General features: G+C 39.5%; 1 protein-coding gene across 2 annotated transcripts in view; it reads right to left on the bottom strand.

Moving 5' to 3' along the window:
* Positions 1 to 19221, bottom strand: part of dync2h1 (dynein cytoplasmic 2 heavy chain 1) — a 541347-nt gene that overhangs the window by 480477 nt on the left and 41649 nt on the right. For both annotated transcript variants that reach the window (XM_059646623.1, XM_059646624.1), the window contains exons 8-16: positions 18175 to 18309; positions 17957 to 18070; positions 14598 to 14709; positions 14329 to 14453; positions 9071 to 9246; positions 8270 to 8465; positions 7396 to 7491; positions 1243 to 1404; positions 731 to 829 (exon numbers count right to left, since the gene is read on the bottom strand). In XM_059646623.1, coding sequence (XP_059502606.1) covers positions 731 to 829; positions 1243 to 1404; positions 7396 to 7491; positions 8270 to 8465; positions 9071 to 9246; positions 14329 to 14453; positions 14598 to 14709; positions 17957 to 18070; positions 18175 to 18309 — 1215 coding nt within the window. The remainder of the gene's footprint in view (positions 1 to 730; positions 830 to 1242; positions 1405 to 7395; positions 7492 to 8269; positions 8466 to 9070; positions 9247 to 14328; positions 14454 to 14597; positions 14710 to 17956; positions 18071 to 18174; positions 18310 to 19221) is intronic.

The following is a 19221-nucleotide window of genomic DNA, read 5'->3' as shown; positions in this document are numbered from 1 at the left end:
CATCACTTTGCCCTTTCTTCCGACTGACTAACCAGTCTCCCTGCACCCCCCAAAGTCTGCTCATCTCAACTGTGGCCAGGGTCCTGCTCTGATCCTGGGCTTCTGTGGACATATTGCCAGCAGCGCTCGCTGTTCCCCAGGAAGAAGGCAAGAAAATGGAGTAGAGAAACACATCAACCTGACTGGCGGACCAGACTTGATGGGTCAAAGGATCTAATTCTGCTGCCTTATGGTAGTGTTAACCATACAGCGATAGACAAATTGACAGGCAGAAGATGGTGAGAATCACGCAATGAATGAGATTGAGTGAAAGAGTGACAGTGAAAATAAATGAGCGAGAGATGAAAATTTTTTAAAATTCATTCACAGATGTGGGCATCGCAGGCTGAAGTATGGATAAAGACGTAACTTTTAGACAGTCATTGTAACAGAAATATGACATTAGTTCAGCGCCCCTTGGGGTTGAATATTATTGATGAATACTATATGAATATACATTGTACATTGGTAAAATATTGACTACCCATTTTCAAATTAATAAAGGTTATCTCAAAGATAATTTTCCATTAATATTTACAAAGTATCATATGTAACTACATAATTAATACATTTAAAAATTCCCACATCTTTCAGACTTAAACAACTGAAAATGTCATGCAAACCCATTACATATTTGAGAATAAATGACTTAAGTTCAAGTTGCAATGCAATAAACATTTAGGAAAAGTACCTGAGACTCGAGAGTGGAGAAAACAAATCTCAGGTCTTGTAATCCATCTTTCCATCGCTGTTGTTGGCGAAGTAGATCAATGTTCATAAGTGCTACAACCTGTAAGGGTAAGAGGTTCCTCATTAAAAGCCATACTAACAAAATTATTTGTACACAATAATTTATATTTTAAACCCTATGTTATAAGTTTTATGTTCAGAGTTATAAACAAGGATGACAGAGAGGACTAAATTTTCAACCAAAACTGGGATTCAGATTGCAGATGGGTGGATCCATGATTGCTTTGCACATTCCCTGCATGATCCCAATCTGAGCCATTTTCAAACAAATAGGCACAATGTTGAATCGGCTACCTGTTATCAAGTAGGTTAACTTGGTTGCAAATTGTAGGCCAGTAAGGTTGCCTAATGACTAACTGACATTTTGTTTTAAATTAAAACATATTGTGCAATATGCAAGAATGGATGCGATGGGTCAAACAATGTTTCCTATGCCATAACTTATCTTCTTACCTTATCACGGAAGTCAGTGTGACATTTCCTCAGCTTTCTGTTTTCTGTGGTAAGGCGCTCCGCTGCAGTGTTAAGTTTCTGAATATAAGCCTCCAGCTCCTTTGGGTTATCCCAGGTGATCTGTATTTTGCTGCCAGATTCTTTGGATCCAGCTTTTGGATTCTAATTTTAAAAAAAATTTTTTTTTCCATTTTTACATGTAATATGCATATGTTCCTAGCTTAGCCAACATTTATTTCCATCCCTAATTACCCTGTAGAAGCTGGTGGGCCTTCTTGAAGGACTTGGTGCATGGGGGTGGCCACTAGGCTTTTCAGAAATTCCAGGATTTTGACCCAGTTTTGTTGAAGGAAATGCAATATATGTCCAAGTCAGGATGGTGAATGACTTGAAGGGGGACCTTGCGGGTGGAAATATTTACACATATCTGTTCCTTTTCTGCTTCAAGGTGGTAAATGTTGCACATTGGAAGATGCTGTCAAAGGAACCTTGATAAGTTATTGTGGTGCATCTTTTAGATGGGTGCACACTATTTCAACTGTACATCTGTGACAACGGGAATGAATGTTGTAGGGGGTGGCTGGGTTGCTAACCAAACAGACTACTTTCTCCTGGATGATGTTCAACTTCTTGAGTGTTGTTGGAATGTACCTGTCCAGGTAATTGGACACATTCCAGCACACTCCTGACATGGGCACTGCAGATGGTAGACAGGTATATGGAAGACTGGAGGCAAGTTAGTTTTTGAAGAATTCCTAGCCTCTGACCTGCACATAAAGCTACACAATGTAGACAAACTGATTCAGATCAGTTTCAGATTAAGGATAGCCCTCAGGATGTTGACAGTGGAGAATTCAGCATTAGTAATGTTATGGAACATCAAGGGGCAATGGCTAGATTCTCTCTTATTGGATTGAGACCTTGCCTGACACATGACTTTTACTTTCCATTTATCAGCACAAACCTGGATGTTGTCCAGCTCTTGCTGCATGAGATCACTGACTGCTTCAGGATCTGAGGAGACACAAATGGTGTTGAACATTGTGCCATCAGCAACCACTCCTACTTCTGACCTTATGGTAGAGGGAAGATGATTGATGAAATAAACGAAGATGGATCAGCCTGGGATACCATACTAAGAACCCCTGCAGTCATATCCTTGGATTGAAATTACAACATCTACAAACATCTTCCACAGTCCTCATTATCACAGGAAACGTTGGAGAGCTCTCCTCCAATTGCCAATGACTTCAGTTTTGCTAAGGCTCCTTGATGCCATTCTTGGTTGACAGCAACATTGATGTCAAGGGCAGTCATTCACATCTCAAATCTGGAGGTCAGCTCACTTGTCCATGTTTGGACCAAGGCTGTAATGAGGTCAGGAGCTGATTGGCGCTGCTTGAACTCAAATATAGCATCAATGAGCAGGTTACTCCTTTGCATTGTGCTTGGGTGGCGTTTTGCTCCAGAGGGCCGCTGAGCTAGGGTTGGCATGTGTGCTCAAGCCATCAAGAAATATGTGAGCAGCAGATTCATCAACAGCACTCAAAGATAGCACAGAATGTGACCCAAACACAACGTTTTGTCATCCAGTCTCTCAAGACCAATCACAACATGGTCAAACCAGTGAACAAAGGAATAGCCATTGTCATACAGAATAGAACGGACTACTCCAAAGACATGTACTGAACAACCAGGAACACAGCAGACAACTACCTGCCAATCCAACCAGAGAACACACCCGTGAACTCAACAGGCTGATCAAAACTTTTGATCCAGTCCTTCAAAGTACCCTACACACACTCATCCAGCATACTTCTCACATAGGGAATTTCAACTGCCTTCTAAAGATTCACAAAGCCAATATACCCAGATGTCCTATTGTATCAGGCAACAGGACCCTGTATGGACACCTCCATGGCTACATCGAGGGCATCTTGAAATCCATTGTACAAAGAACCCCAAGCTTCTGTCATGACACCACAGATTTCTTACAGAAACTCAGCACCCACAGACCAATCAAACCAGAAACATGCCTCATCATAACGGCTGTTTCGGCACGCTACAGCAGCATCTCCACAATGACAGCATCGCTGCAAAAGAATCAGTATTAAATACCAACAATTGTCAATTTCAGATGCCATCCTACAATTCATCCACTTCATCCTTGACCACAATGTCTTCACCTTTGACAACCAGTTCTTCATTCAGACACAAGGAACAGCCATGGGGACCAAATTTGCACCCTAATATGCCAACATTTTCATGCACAAGTTCAAACAAGACCTTCAATCACTATTATACACCAGGTACATTGATGACATTTTCTTCCTTTGGTCTCATAGCGAGGAATCACTGAAACTACACAGTGATGTCAACAAGTTTCAACCCATCACCAGACTTATCATAGACTATTCTTCAGAATCGGTCTCATTCTTGGACACGCACATCTCCAAGAAGGACAGATACCTCAGTACCTCACTGTACTGCAAGCCCACAGATAACCTCACAATGCTGCACTTCTCCACTCTAAACATATTTAAAAAACCATCCCCTATGGACAAGCCCTATGCATACACAGGATCAGTTCAGATGAGGGGGAACGCAATGGACACCTGAAGGCGTTGAAGGATGCCTTCAAAAGAACAGGATACAATGCTCAACTCATCAATCGCCAGTTCTGATGTGCCATAGCCAAAAAACGTAATGACCTCCTCAGAAGACAAACACAAGATAAGACCAATTTGGTACTTTTCATCTTCCAGTACTTCCCTGGAGCAGAGAAACTACACCATGTTCTTCACTGCCTTCAACACATTATTGACAACAACGATTACTCACAATGATCTTCCCTACACCTCTACTTCTTGTCTTCAAACAGATCATTGTTTGCAGGAAACTACCCAATCTTCAGGACAACACTGACCACATCAGTATACAACCCTGCAGTGGCAAACTCTGCAAGACATGTCAGATCATTGACATGGATACTACTGTCATCACACAGGAACACCACCCACCATGTACATAGCAGATGCTCATGTGACTCGGCCAATGTTCTCTGTCCCATATGATGTAGGCAAGGAAGCCCCAAGGCATGATGTATTGGCAAAATCATGCAGACGCTATGACAATGGATGAGTGGGCACCGCGCAATGAGCACCGGACAGGGGTGTTCCCTCCCAGTAGGGAATATTTCAGGGGTCAAGGGCATTCAGCCTCCGATCTGCGGGCAAGTGTCCTCCAAGGTGGACTTTGAGATACACAACATCACTGACCAGAGGCTGATAGCCAAGTTCCATACACAAGGACGGCCTCAGTTGTGATCTTGGGTTCGCATCATACTACAGAGGCGACACCACCATTCTATATACTCCCATACACGGACACACGGGTACAGTCACAAGCGCACAGACATGAATTATTTCATTCAAGATATTTATGTAATTACAGATATATTCTGTTTTGCTCAAAAAAATGACCCTGGTTTAAAACATAGACGGATTCTAAGAAAGACCTCACATCTAAACTGCATTGCCTGACCTGAGATGTTACCTGTTGCATACATTGATAAAACCTTTAATTATCTCAGGTATATGACTTGAAAGGAATCTGAGTTTTGCATTTTAATCAATGGCCTCCTTCCTAACTGATCAAAGGTTCAACAAGAGACAGTCAATTTTAGGGTTGTTACAATTTTACTTATAAATTCTGTCTTATACCCTCTGTCATACTATGCCTGAGGAAAGAGCTGAGCTCAGAAATGTTGCGTTTTCAAATAAACCAGTTGGACTATAACCTGGTGTTGTGTGATTTTTGACCAAGATGAACAATGAAACACATTCACACTGGTCAGCATACCCTGAGGCAGTGCCAGGTTATGGGTTAAAGATGGAGAACTCCATTCAGCTCATGGGCATTGTCATGGCTCAGGGCCATGAACGACTAGGACAAACACCAGCATAAGCTGCCAGCAGGGTTAAGTGAGCAAGCTGCATTCACAACATCTGAGGCCACAAGGCAAGTGTATAAAACTCATCAAAAAGAGGTCACTACGTCATGAAAAGCAAAGTGGGTCACTCTGTAATGGTGCACATTTTCTACTTTTAATGCAATGTAAAGTAGCAATTTACATGCCAGGCCTACAAGATCCCATTTTCAGAGCAAAGCCAGTAAATAAAAAGGGACAAGGTAATGAAGTAGAGCAAGGAACCTTTAAGGGACCGGTTAAGATTTCTTTCAAGTTTATCAGCCAATTCATTCACTGGCAACAAGTGGATCTATTCCAGGCTGCATCTTCAATGAAAGCGTTCCTACAAAGAGTTCCAGACAATATTGTCCCCTGGATCAGAGTGACTCGGCTGAAACATGCCTGAATTAGTCAATCTCTGACACTGATGACAACCTAACAAGATCCATGAATCTTGCAGTAGGCACAGCCACCTCTACATACAGCCAGGCCATCTGTGTTCTGTGTCTTCCTCTTCCACTTCCTTTACCAGCTTCTTCTCTCCTAATGTGCCATTTAGGGAGCTCACCCTCTTCAAGGCCCACAAGTTGGTCAATTCAAGGACAGTGCAATACACTATCAAAATGTGTGAAACCTTGACTGTGCTGAAGGATGTCAACCAATCAAGCCAGGAACTGGAAATGTATCTTTAGAAGCTTAATAGCCTGGTTAATTGCAGTCCTGGTGATGAGAAGTCTTTTCAAGTGCAGCAGCTGAGGCTTCATCTAGGAGCCTTGTAAAGGCAACCATCTCTTCAAGGGGCATTCGTTGCCCTCAAGAAGACAATCATATAGACCAGAGAGTGGAATGAAGAGCTGCTTAGAACATTGGAGGATGACAGATTCGTAGCAGCCGCCAGGGAAGTGAGTCCACACATGCAGGAAGGTCCTGTTGTGCTCATAGACTAGTTGAGCATTGATAAAGTAGAAGCCTTCAATGAATCTCAGTGGCAGGTCAATAGATTCCTCAATGGTGACATGGGTAGAATTGTTGTCATCCAATGCCTGGGGAAATTCAGTGATGTAGGCATAACCATTTGTACCTGCACAGCTTCATTAACTAATTAAGATCTTGTATAAAATATATACTATAGTTTATTGCTGATCTGCGAGATACAATTGATTGCAGTCATTTGTAAGATGCCATCAATATCTAGGCCAATCCTTAGAACAATCAAAAAATGAAATATTTTGAGAAGTACTGGCAAGACAGTGAGCAGTCCCAAAGGAATAAAGTCTTTTGTAATAAAGGGCATAAATCTTTGTGAGTACCTACCTGGAGAATTGCAATCTCTTGCAGCACTGCTTCCCTGGCAGCTATATGTCTATCTCAACAACAGATCACATACAGAGAGTATGGCGCCAATTCCCTTTCCAACCTGTATCCTTTCTTTTACCCTCCTCATGAATACGGCTCCACCCTATGATGCCCCATATTGTCACGAAACCGAAAATCTGAAAGACGTTCCCATTTCCATCTGTTTTCCTTGCACAAAAGGTGGCTTCCCAGTTGTGTCTGGAAACCTCACATCCTCCTCTTATCCTTCAATAATGCCAGGAAGATGACAGCCTCCTACCCTGCCAAGTATTCATGGCCACTCAGCCTGTAAGCTCTGCACTCCCAATGACATCTGTCTGACATTAGCGAAAAGGTACATTCAGTCATTTTTCCTTTGTTGTGCTGACCAAGTTTTATTAGGAAACCATGACTGGCTCCCAACTATGTTGCTGCCACTATGCACCTCATTTGTTCCAAAATGAGTGATGTGTGTCAATGAGAGTCTATCGCTACCAAAATTCTAGGCAGGCCATTATGAGTTCTCATTATGCTCTTTACCGACCCTTACTGGACTCATTTTGGAATCAAGATCTTGGAACTGGACTCAACCACCCTAGGGAAACTCCCAGTACTGAGAGCACCAACTGGAAACTAGATTACCATATGGTACCATTATTTTTATCAATCAATCACCTCTGCATACAGTCCTGGTGGGACCTAAATGTCTAGCCCTTTGTGTTTTCAGGATTAGATGTCAGACTACCTGTACAAGTTTTGAGAAGTCATAAGGTATAACTGACAGTTCGTGTATCAGATATGAAAAGCACATTGGAAATCCTAAACTTTCTGTACTCAGATTTCCTTACCTTTATTAGCTGTTCAAAAGACAAAGCAGAGCTTAACATCATGGGCCTCTGGCTAGGAATCATCTGCTGATCAATCGTATTGTAAAAGTGAGCAACCTGTCAATGAAAATGGAAACATATTTCACATTAAGGCTTCAACTTTCATTCCTTATCTAATTCTGTGTCATTTCTATGCTAACAAAAGAAAACAGAAAGACAATAATGAGGTGGGAGGAGCCAAAGGATATAGGCCCCCAGCTGATATTATTTAGTTTGTTTGATTCAATGGGCTGAAAAGTGGCAAATGGAGTTTAATTTAGATAAATGAAATGTGTTGCATTTTGAAGTGTAGGAAGTTGAGGGGTAAACCTGTAGAGGCATATAAAATCATGAGGGGCATAGATGGGGTGAATAGCAAAGGTCTTTGCCTTTGTGTAGGAGAGTTCAAAACTAGACAGTATAGGTTTAAGGTGAGAGGAGAAATATGTAAAAAGGACCCAAGGGGCAACCTTTTCAAACAGAGGGCGGTGCATATGTGGAATGAACTGCCAGAGAAATTGGTAGAGGCAGGTACAACTAGAACGTTTAAAAGACATTTAGACAGGTACGTGAATAGGAAAGATTTAGAAGGATACACCAAAAGCTGGCAAATGCAGCTAATTTAGTTTGGGAAATCTGGTCGGCATGGTCAAGTTGTTTGGAAGGATGTGTTTCTATGCAGTATGTCTCTATGAGTGAATAATACTAAAAGGAAATGACCTTTTTTCTTTTTGACTTGAAATGTTAAATTGGTTTCTCCCTCCACAGATGCAGCCAGGCCTGCTGACTAGTTACAGCATATCCTGTATTATTTCAGATATCTTCAGTATGTTGCTTTTGTTTCAATGATACCAACCTGTTTGAGAATAACTGCCTGTCGATAGAACTTTTGAGCTGTAACTGCAGTCTGTTGTATTCGTGCAGGAATGGTAAACCCCAGAGCAGAAAGCTGGCGTACTTCTCTCAACAATGAGACCAGGCGGTCTGAGTAATGTATTTTCAACTTCCCATCAGAGTGATCCAATTCTATTACTCGACCACTGGCCTGCAAACTACCAAAAATTACAGCAACATGTCAATTATTATAAAGGTTAATGCAAACCTGCGTGTTAATAAGGGAGCTTTGCACTATAAAGTGGGGCTAACATAATTTGTTCATCTCTAACAGCGGTGAAAACCAGTATCGTGAAAGCCTAAATTCAGCAGATAATTCCAAAAAATTTAATAATGTTGCACTTGTCATTTTGAGGAGTTTATCTCCACTTAGCAATCAAAAAATGATCCAATACTATTGTTAAATTTTTAAATGACTATTAGATTTACACTATTAGCAAAAAAAAAATGCAGTACCAATGTAAGAACTGAGAACTTGAAACTTGCAAATATTTCAGTGTGAATGCAAAAAATGGAAGCAGACTGTTAGGTCCAAACAATCCTCCATGATGTTTATCCTCCTTGGGAGCAAACTGCATTTCCCATCAGGTCTTTGAGAAACATTAGTCTATACATTTGGATTATGCCAAAACAGCTGAAACTGACTTTATCAGCAAAACACAACTGATTGTGGAAGTTATGTTATTGCTAGCAAAAAAAAATGAAGATATTGGCTTTCATTCGCTCTGGGCATACTGATTTTCTGTACACAGGACAATACTACCTGATGCCAGCTGAAGGATCCAAAACAGATGATTGTATGTCTCTAGACCAGTCATCAAACTGTTCTTGCTCAAAGGTCTTCAATTGGTCCAGAAGTTCATTGCAATTTCGCCATAATGACTGAAATCCTGACAGGTCACTCAGCAATGCCTCAGCAATCTTTACAGTATCCTCAGCCTAAAATAAAACACAGCATTTATATGATCATTTAGTCTGTCCCTCCTCTTATTCATTTGAATTTCCTCTCCTATCTTTTACATCATGTGCACCAGACACCACTTCTTGCCCAAATAACAAGTAGGTAACTCGCCAGCAAGACCATTCAGTGGGGGGAAGTTTTGAACTAGAGTGGCACACAGATGGGTATCTAACTGTGAAGAGAGAAGAGTGACAGAAACAAAGATGGAAATGAAAGATAGAAAAATGTTGATAAAAAGTGAAAGCAAAGGAGACAAGGGCTAGCAGCAAACAGAGCTGGAGCACAATAAAACAGATCCATCTGAATACATATTGCAATAAGGTAGATGAAATAACAAGGCAAATAATTGTTGACAACTACGATACGATTGCAGTTATCGATATATAGCTGCAGAGTAACCAAGGCTGGGAGCTAAATGTCCAAGGGTATTCAGGAAGAACAGGTAAATGGAAAAGGAGTTGTTAAATCAAAGATGAAACCATTGCAATGGTGAGAAGAGATACTGAAGCAGGAAATCCAGTTGTGGATAAAGTCGGGGTAGAGCTAAAAACCAACAAGGAGCAGAAAACATTAGTGGGCATCGACTATAAATCCCCAAATAGTAGTGGTGAGGTGGAGGTTGGCATTAAAATTAAAGGTGATTGCAACAATATGCCATAGTAATGAGGAGTGATTTTAATAGTTCAGATAAACCTCATATACTGTGGTGGATTAATTCCTGGAGTGGGAACGAGATTTTTTTTCAGACTAATACATTGAGGAACCAACTTGGGAGCAAGTTACCTTAGACATGGTAACGTGCAATGAGAATGCATTATCTTGTTTTGAGCCTTTTGGGAAAATGTAACTACTACATGATAGAATTCTTCATCGGGATAAAAAATGAAGTAGCCCAATCCAAAAATACGGTGCTAAAGCAAAACAAATGAAATCAAGGTGGCATGAGGGGTGTGTTGGCTGTGATAAAGTTAATTTAACTTCATTAAAAAGCATAACAGTGGAAAGGAAACAGTTAATATTTCAGAAATAAATGCATTCATTATAGCAGTTGTACATTCCTCTTGGGCAAAAGATTAGAACAAGAAAACTGGCCTGACCATGGTTAACAAATGAAATTATGGATAGTATTAGATGCAAAGAGAACTCATACGAAGTTGCTCGGAAATGTAGCAAGCCTGAGGATTGGGACCAGTTAGAATTCTGCAAAAGAAGACCAAGATGTTGAATAAGTGTGGAAAAACAGAATACAAGAGCTAACTTACAATGTTAATAGAAGCTCTCACAATCCTCTTTTATAAGTAAGCAAAAATTAAAAGATTATGGAAGACAAGTACAGTAACAGTCTAAGATGTGGGCATTGATAATGGGGAACAAGAAAATGGCTGCAATAATGATCAATTACTTTTGTTCTATCTTCACAGAAAATGATATGATAAAAAGTGCTAGTACTTTTAGGGAAGCCAAGCCTCTTGGTAAGGAGAAATTGAAGGAAAATCATATGATTGCAAAAATAGTGGTTCAGAAATTAGTGGGACTGAAACCTGATAAATCTCCAGGGCAATAAAGAAGATGATCATCGAAACAGTGAATGAGTTTGCATCATACTCCAAAATTCTATACATTCTGGAATAATTGTAACTGATTGAAAGGTGGCATACGTAACCTCACTGTTTATAATTTAAAAAAAGAGGAAGGGAGAACCATGGGAATTACAGATTAATTCACCTAACATTGTACTAGGGAAATCACCACAGTTTCTTTTAAAGAACATGGTGACATGCAGAAAATACCAACAGGATTACATAAAATCAACACGAAATTATGAAATCATGTTTGACAAACCTACTGTAGTTCTTTTAGATCATAACTAGTACAATAGATGAGGAAGAACTGTGGATGTGATATATGGATTTTCAGAAAGTTTTTAATAAAGTCACAATGAAAAGGTTTGTGTGTAAAATCAAAGCACATGCAATTGGTGATAATACACTGGCATGAACTGAGATTTGGTTGGCAGACAGGAAACAGACCAAATGAATCATTTACAAACTGAAAGGCAATAGTATAACAGGGATCAGTGCATGGGTTCAAGCTGTTCACAATATATATCAATGAGGGAAACAAATCTAATACTTCATGCGTTGACAACTGAAAACTAGGTGGGAATATGAGTGCTGGGGAGGATGTAATATGACTTCAGGGCAATTTAGACAAGTTGAAAGAGTGGCCAAATGCATGGCAGATACGTGTCAGATGGATAAAAGTGAGGTTGCTCACATCAGTAGGAAAAACAGAACCTCAGAGTATTATGTCAATGGTAATAGACTGGGAATTTGCGATTACAAAGGGACCTAGGTAGTGGTACACTGGTCATTGAAAGCAATGTGCAAGTGCAGCTAGCAATTAGAAAGGTGAATGATACGTTAGACTTCATTGAAAGAAGTTTGAAAACAGGAGCACGGATGTCTGATTGCAACTGTACAGGACCTTAGTGAGATCATCCTGGAAGTATTATGTGCAGCTTTGATATCCTTACCAAAGAAAAGGTATACTTGCCATAGAAAGAGTGCAGCAAAATTTCATCAGATTCCCAGAAATCCTACAGTGTGGAACAGGCCATTCAGCCCAACAAGTCCACACCAACCCTCCAAAGAGCATCCCACCCAGACCGACCCCTTACCCTTTCCCTGTAACCCTACATTTCCATGGCTAAACTACCTGATACATCCCTGAACACCTAAACATGGCCAATCACCTAATTTGCATATCTTTGGACTCCGGGAGGAAACCAGACCACTTGATGGTAACCCACGCAGACACAGGGAGAACGTGCAAACTCCACACAGACAGTTGCCCAAGTTTAGAATTGAACCTGGGTCCCTGGCACTGTGAGGCAGTAATGATAACCGTTGAGCCACCATGCTGCCCTGGGATTCCTGGGATGGCAGGTTTATTGCATCAGCAGTGATTAGGTCAACTCAGCCTGTATTTACCGGAGTTTAGAAAAATGAGGGGGCATCTCATTGTAATGTATACAATTCTGACAGGCTAGCCAGACTGGATACAAGGATAATGTTTTCTCTGACTATGAGGGTCCAGAACTACAGCTCATGGTCTCATGATATAGGGTTAGCCATTTCATACTGAGATGAGGAGAAATTTCTTCTCTTAGAGGGTGGTGAACCCCTGGAATTCTCTACCAGAAGTAGAGGCTACAGAGGATCTGCAGAACTTATGAAGGTGAAGTTACTGAGTATGCTTACGAAAATAGATAGATTGCTAGAAGCTAAAGGCATCAATGAATATTGGGAGATAGCAGAAGTACAGCATTAAGATAGAAGATCAGCCACAATCATGATGAATGTGGAGTCAGCGCAAAAGGTTAAATAGTCTACTCCTGTTCCTATATGCTACATTACTATGTTTTCTATGTTTCTGTCTGGAGTATTTCTCAAAGTTACAGTTAAGGAAGTATAAGGTACTATCAGAAATTCTCCATGACTCGGTTGTGCTGTTTCGTCTTTCAAGCAAAAATCAAGTATTCAATTGCAACACGATTGCAGCGCGTTTTCTAACCAATATTTTCATCCCTCTTATTATCACAGAGTTAATCAATATTGATTTCATCAATATAATTTCTTGTTGCCCCACCAAAATTTTGAAGATATTTGCCCTTCATGGTCTGCAAGTGATGTCATGAAACAACTGACAAAATGGTGAAAGCTGTGACCCCACATTGCCCAACTGGTTTCCTTCATTCAAATATTTCCAATTTAATATCATTGGCCCAGATAATCTCATGGTCAGAGAGCTTTTCGAGAAGCACCAGGTGCTTTGCTCTTAGGTTAGGGCTAATTGTCTTATCGGATCAATCATAAACACAATATAGTTAGCTACTCAGTAGTAAGTAATAAATATGTTTAAATGAGGTACTGGGAGAGGTTGAATAATCTGGGGCTTTTTTCCTTGAGGCATCAAAGGCTGAGGGTTGACCTTAAAAAGGTTTGTAAAATCATTAGGGACATGAATAGGGTGAATAATCAAGGTCTTTTTCCAAGAATGGGGAGTCCAAAACTAAAGGGAATAGGTTTAAGGTGGGATGGGGGAAAGATTTAAAAATGACCTGAGGAGTAACTTTTTTCTTAAACACAGAGGGTGGTGCATGTATGGAACGAGCTGCCAGAGGAAGTGGTAGAAGTGGGTACTATTGCAACATTTAAAAGGCATCTGAATGGGTATATGAATGGAAAAGTTTGGAGGGAGATTGCCCAAATGTTGGCCAATGGGACTAGCTCAGATTGGGATATCTGGTTGGTGTTGGACCAGACGGTCTGTTTCCGTGCTGCATGACTCTAAGTACCAACTCAAGTGACGTATCAGGGCCATGCAGAATCTCCAGTGCAGCAGCACCTTCCAATGACCAAGTCCCTGGTGACTGGAACTTCTCAGAAAAAAAGCCCTATAAAGTTGGAAATTCAAAGATTTGTGATTGAGCAAGTTGAACCATTACCCAAGAAACTGTAGAGAATGAAAAACCTATTGTTACTCCTCGCTAACTTTTAAACTGACTCCATAACTCATCACCATGATTAACTCCCTAATATCTGCAGGATATATACCAGCAAAGGCGCCCTGTCACGAGCCCCCAAGGTCGAGTAAAAACAAGAGAGTGACATTGGGCCAAAAACCTCCTTTGCTGCCAACATGAGTGACTTTAGATCTCCAATTGAATGCGTAGTGAGAAAGAATTTTTAAAAAAAGGTGAATAATGATTGTTGTAAAACTCCATAGTGGCTATCCAGATGTGCATTTTCTGCCAAGACAAAATATTTGCAGCCTCTCCCTGTTGTAAACCTACAGTGCAGAAAAATAAACAACATCCCAAAGCAGTTTATTTTGGTGGAGAAATGCTGCTATCTTTATCAAAAACATTGAAATGACATGGTGTATGGTTGAAAGGTTAAAAATAAATAAGTTTATTTTTTCTTTTATTTCATAAAGTCATCTTAAAGTCTAAGATTTCGTACAAATGGAAACCATTTGATACATAAAATACTAACCTTTAGTTGCAGCTGTCTAACCCAAACAATGTTATTCACAACTTCAGGAAGATTCTTGCCTGAAAGTGGACCTGACGGTTCTCCAGGAATGCCACGTCGCCGACTCTCAAAGTCAGTGCAAATGCCTAATTCATTGAAATAGCATTTGTCAATAAAAGCAGCAATTCTCTGAAGAACAGCATTTACCATCTGTTACCATGGTCTAAAATTTATGCTACCAACCATCTGTAAATATGTTAAATTTTCACAAATGCTTGTGTTAACATTACCTTTAATGTATTCTGTAAGTTTTGCTAACAACATTTCACGTTCTGAAAGTAGCTCCTTACTGATGCTGGGACGTTTGACTAGTTCCTTGTACTTTTGAAATACTTGCAGCAGCTTGAAAGAAGAGTACAACGTGCAAAAAAGGTGTATGAAAGAACAGTCTGGTACTGGCACAGATAGAAAGACATAGTTACGTTGAAATTATATGTATTTTCTTTTCTTTTTTTTATTACAGTGTTTCAAACAATGCATTATTAATGTTGTCATACCTATGATGTATAACAAAATGGTCAAGCAACAAATAATTTAGTTGGGGGGGTGATGGAGTTGCTAAATAAAATCAAATTAACTATATATCAATTACAAAAAGACTAAGTAAAATGTAGAGATAGTAAGAACTGTCAATGCAGGAGTCAGAGATAACACAGTGTGGAGCTGGAGGAACGCAACAGGCAGGCAGCATCGGAGGAGAAGGAAGGTTGACATTTCGGGTCGGGGTTCTGAAGAAGGGTCCCGACCCAAAACATCAGCTTTCCTGCTCTGCTGATGCTGCCTGGCCTGCTGTGTTCCTCCAGCTCCACACTGTGTTATGTCTAAGTAAAATCTTAAAACAACAAAGAAAATGAGAAAAAGACTATTGTTTATAAAACAAGGTTAAAATTCACGGAATATTAAAATAAACTGAGGAAACTGGGAACAAATATTCCACAGGAATATTTCAACCTTACGTAATGAATATCCTGCAACAAGTGGACAATGAAGAAAATGAACATTTTGTGGTGAAGTATATTTAAAGAATCATAGAATCATACAGCATGGAAACAGACCCTTGGGTCCAACTAGTCCATGCCAACCATGTCCCCGAAACTTAACTGGTTCCACCTGCCCGCATTTGGCCCATATCCCTCCAAATCCTTCCTATTCGTGTACTTATACAAATGTCTTTTAAACATTGTAACGGTATCTGCATGCACCACTTCCTCTGTTCATTCCACACACAAACGACTCTCTGTGTAAAAAAGCTGTTCTTTTTAAAATCTGAAGGGGTGGCCTGTACCTGTCCATACAAAGTGACCCATACCTGCTTACACCAAAGCAGCCTATGTCAGACAAGGATTAAAACAAAATGAAACAGCCTACTTTAACATTTACGTGAAACATAATGGTACCTTTGAGCAAGACTACTCCAAGGTCAGCAAAAAAGCCTTATCACCGACCATCTGAGACAGTTTTGATAAGAGAATGCCTAAGAACAGACAAGTGGTTAATTCCAGCCTCTTTAATGAATAGGATGCATAGAAAGGTCTAGACATTACAATGTCTAGTAAACGCCATAAGATCATGGGAATGTGGGGCTGTCCACAGGAATGCCCATAATTAATTAGATGTCCCACAGGATTGGATGTATGGATTAGGGAGGAAGGACAGTGACCACTCAGTCTTTGATTATCATAACAGAAAATGTATAAAATACTGTATTTCACTGCAAAGAGTACAGTGTGTCATTGATATCTCGTCCAATTTGAGCCAAAGATTAAGGGAAAATTGCTTTTTCACATCGAGGCCAGATTCAGGGAAGGTCCTTTGGCCCGCCTCCTGCATTAACCAGCTTCTGCTTGAATAAATATCTTCCACTTGCCAGTCAGGGGGTATGCTCCTACAAAATCTATCTTCTCTCAGCTTAAAAACATGTCTCCAGCTTTGAACTCACTCAACCTTAGGAAAAAGGCCATTACTATACAAGTTATCAATGCTGCTCATAATTTTATAAACTTCTGTAAGGTAACCCTCAACCTCCTACATTCCAATGAAAAATGTCTCAGCCTATCCAACCTACTTTTCAAACTCAAACTTTCCAATTCCAGTAACATCCTGGTAATTTTTTTCTGAACCCTCTCCAGCTTAATAATATCCTTCCCATAACAGGTTGACCAGAACTGCACACAGTATTCCAGAAGAGGCCTCAGCAACATCCTGTAGAATCGCAACATGACATCCCAAAATGGAACTGATAAGCAAGAGTTGGAATGGTAATGGTCAAAATAAAAGGAAACACAGGCTTAAGAGAAGTTTGAAGTTGACTGGAATGCAAGTCCATAAAACTGGAGGTCAGGTTAATTTTTAAAAGAAGGCTTGTTGCTTCAGTGGAAGCATATAACAGACCTCCAAATAATAGGAAAGAAATGGAAGAGGAATTCTGAAGACAGCTCACAGAGAAGAGTGCTGGTGTACGAAAAGCAAATTTATTGCCCTAGAACATTACCCATCTGTCAACAGGGGCAAAAAGAGGTAAATACAGAAGAGGGAATAGAATTCCTAGAATATTGACAGTATGCAAGCAGGACCTCACAGACAATGGTGTTGCAAAATCTAGTAATGAATACACATATCTGAACTAAGTTTGACCAAGCATAAGATCCAACAAGAAAAGGGACAAAAAGAGGTTAGGGACCAACAATTAAAGATGATCTATAGTATACAAGAACAGTTATGAAAAGCACAAGGAAAATGAAACATGTAAAACAAGTTAATAGATTAAAAAATGTTAAGACAGAAGGAAAAAAGTTGCCAATATGTCAAATGGCAATAAAACCGAATTCTGAAGTATATCAGTGAGACAATAATTAAAAACGGGAGCAATCTCCTCAATTAACAATCAGAACTCGACAGAGATACTTAGTTAACATCTTGCATTGGTCTTTATCAAAGGTGAATACCTGAGAGGAGGTAAATCCAAAAGAGATTGACAATTTACAAAGTACCGTAATCATAATAGAATATTGTGAGCAGTACTGGCTCCAAACTATAAGAATATGGAGACTTTAAAGAGGAGACAACTGGATATACTAGGATGATTTGAAGAGAATGGAAAAATAGAACTGAAAAACTGAGCATGCCTTTGATAGAATAACACAAACAATGGAGTATAGATATGTTTATAACTATAAAGCATGGCATAGGGCAGACAGAAACAGACTGAATGAAGAATCTAGATTGGAGGTCTATGATTAGGAGTAAATGTCACAGATGTAGATTAAAGAACAATAGAAACTTCTTCATACAGATTATATTATGCACAACATAAAAACGAGACATTTGGCCAAAGTAATCAATGCAAAAAATTTATACTCAACCTAAACCTCCTCCCGTCTTTCATCATCCAATTCTATCATCCTCACTTTCTATTCCTTCTCCATCATATGTTTGGCTAGCTTTTCCTTAGATGCATGCCATTCATTTCAAACATACTCTTTATGAACAACTTCTAAACTTGCACTGCTGTTCAATTAGAGTTTCTTAAGAATTCTCTATTGAATTTCTTGATATTTTGATGAAAAGATTCATAACAGAACTATTTTACCTGTTGGGGATTATCTTGTACCTCTACAATAGAGACTTTCAGTTTGCTCGCGACCTTCTGCTCTGAAGGGGCTATAGAACGTTCATACTGGGCTACAGCAGCTTTCCACAGTGGCTGTAAAATGCAATTACACCATGTTATATATATATACGTGTGTGTGTGTGTGTGTGTATCCCAAGGTTGTGTTTATTCAAAATAACACGCAAATTATAACAAACCTCTGTGTAAGGATTATATTGAACAGGATTCAGTCCAGCAAAAGATTCAAAAACCTGGGCATTGTGAAGTAATTGCTGTTCTCCAGCTGGTAAGAGTCGCATAAGTTTTTCATGGATAGTTCTATTGGTCTGAATCTGCAAAACAATTAACAAGAATTATTTGCTGAGAAATTAACTTTCATGAGATTTATTGATTTGACTTCTGTAAGCTTCTTCAAGCTTGAATGCAAACCAGTGTACATAAAAATATATGTACTAGTCTAATTAGTCTGCGTTGGCATTTATCTTTTACATGAACAAACATTCCTAGTCACATTTCTGCACTCTGTTTTGATACCACTTTAACCGTTTCTTTTTTCATCCAACTAATCTAGCACTGAAAATTGAGAGAATTTTTTTTCTCAAATGTAACCCTAGAAATAAATTCAACAATCTCACATATAGGGAAAACGTCAATGACTAAACTGAAGAATAAATGTCCCAATGCAAAAGAATACAAACGTGCACTGAAGAGATATTTGAACAGGGCAGATAAATGTAGTTTGGGCTGTTGGTTTACAAGCAATATGAACTATTAAGGATTGTTTAGGTTGAATGTCCAGTTTCTATGTTGTGATATGAGAATTTCTAAAAATTCACTTAAAATTTTGCATGAATCTATGTAAAAACAATATTCTAAAAATCTGAATCACAACATTGGAAACTGAGAAATTTAACCAAACTATAAATTTATGACAAAATTTTTAGCACAATTTCTGTCATAAATCCATTCCAAGGTGAGTGAATTATTGTTGATGTTTTGCCCCTTGACTACCAGGCTCAGAACAAATGAACAACTGTTTTGCAATGATGCAACATCAATAATCTCCTCTCCTAACAATAAGGATATACGAACACCAACTAGCCACCAAAAGATACAACCAATTGTCACTGGTCTCAATGCGCACAGACAAAGAAGGATACAAATTTGACTGGAACAACACATCTGTAATAATACAAGCCAAACAGAGACATGCCAGGGAATTCCTGGAGGCCTGGCACTCCAAC

The sequence above is a fragment of the Stegostoma tigrinum genome, chromosome 6, assembly GCF_030684315.1.
Source record: "Stegostoma tigrinum isolate sSteTig4 chromosome 6, sSteTig4.hap1, whole genome shotgun sequence".
NCBI lineage: Eukaryota > Metazoa > Chordata > Chondrichthyes > Orectolobiformes > Stegostomatidae > Stegostoma > Stegostoma tigrinum.
This window is presented reverse-complemented; position numbering and strand designations above follow the sequence as displayed.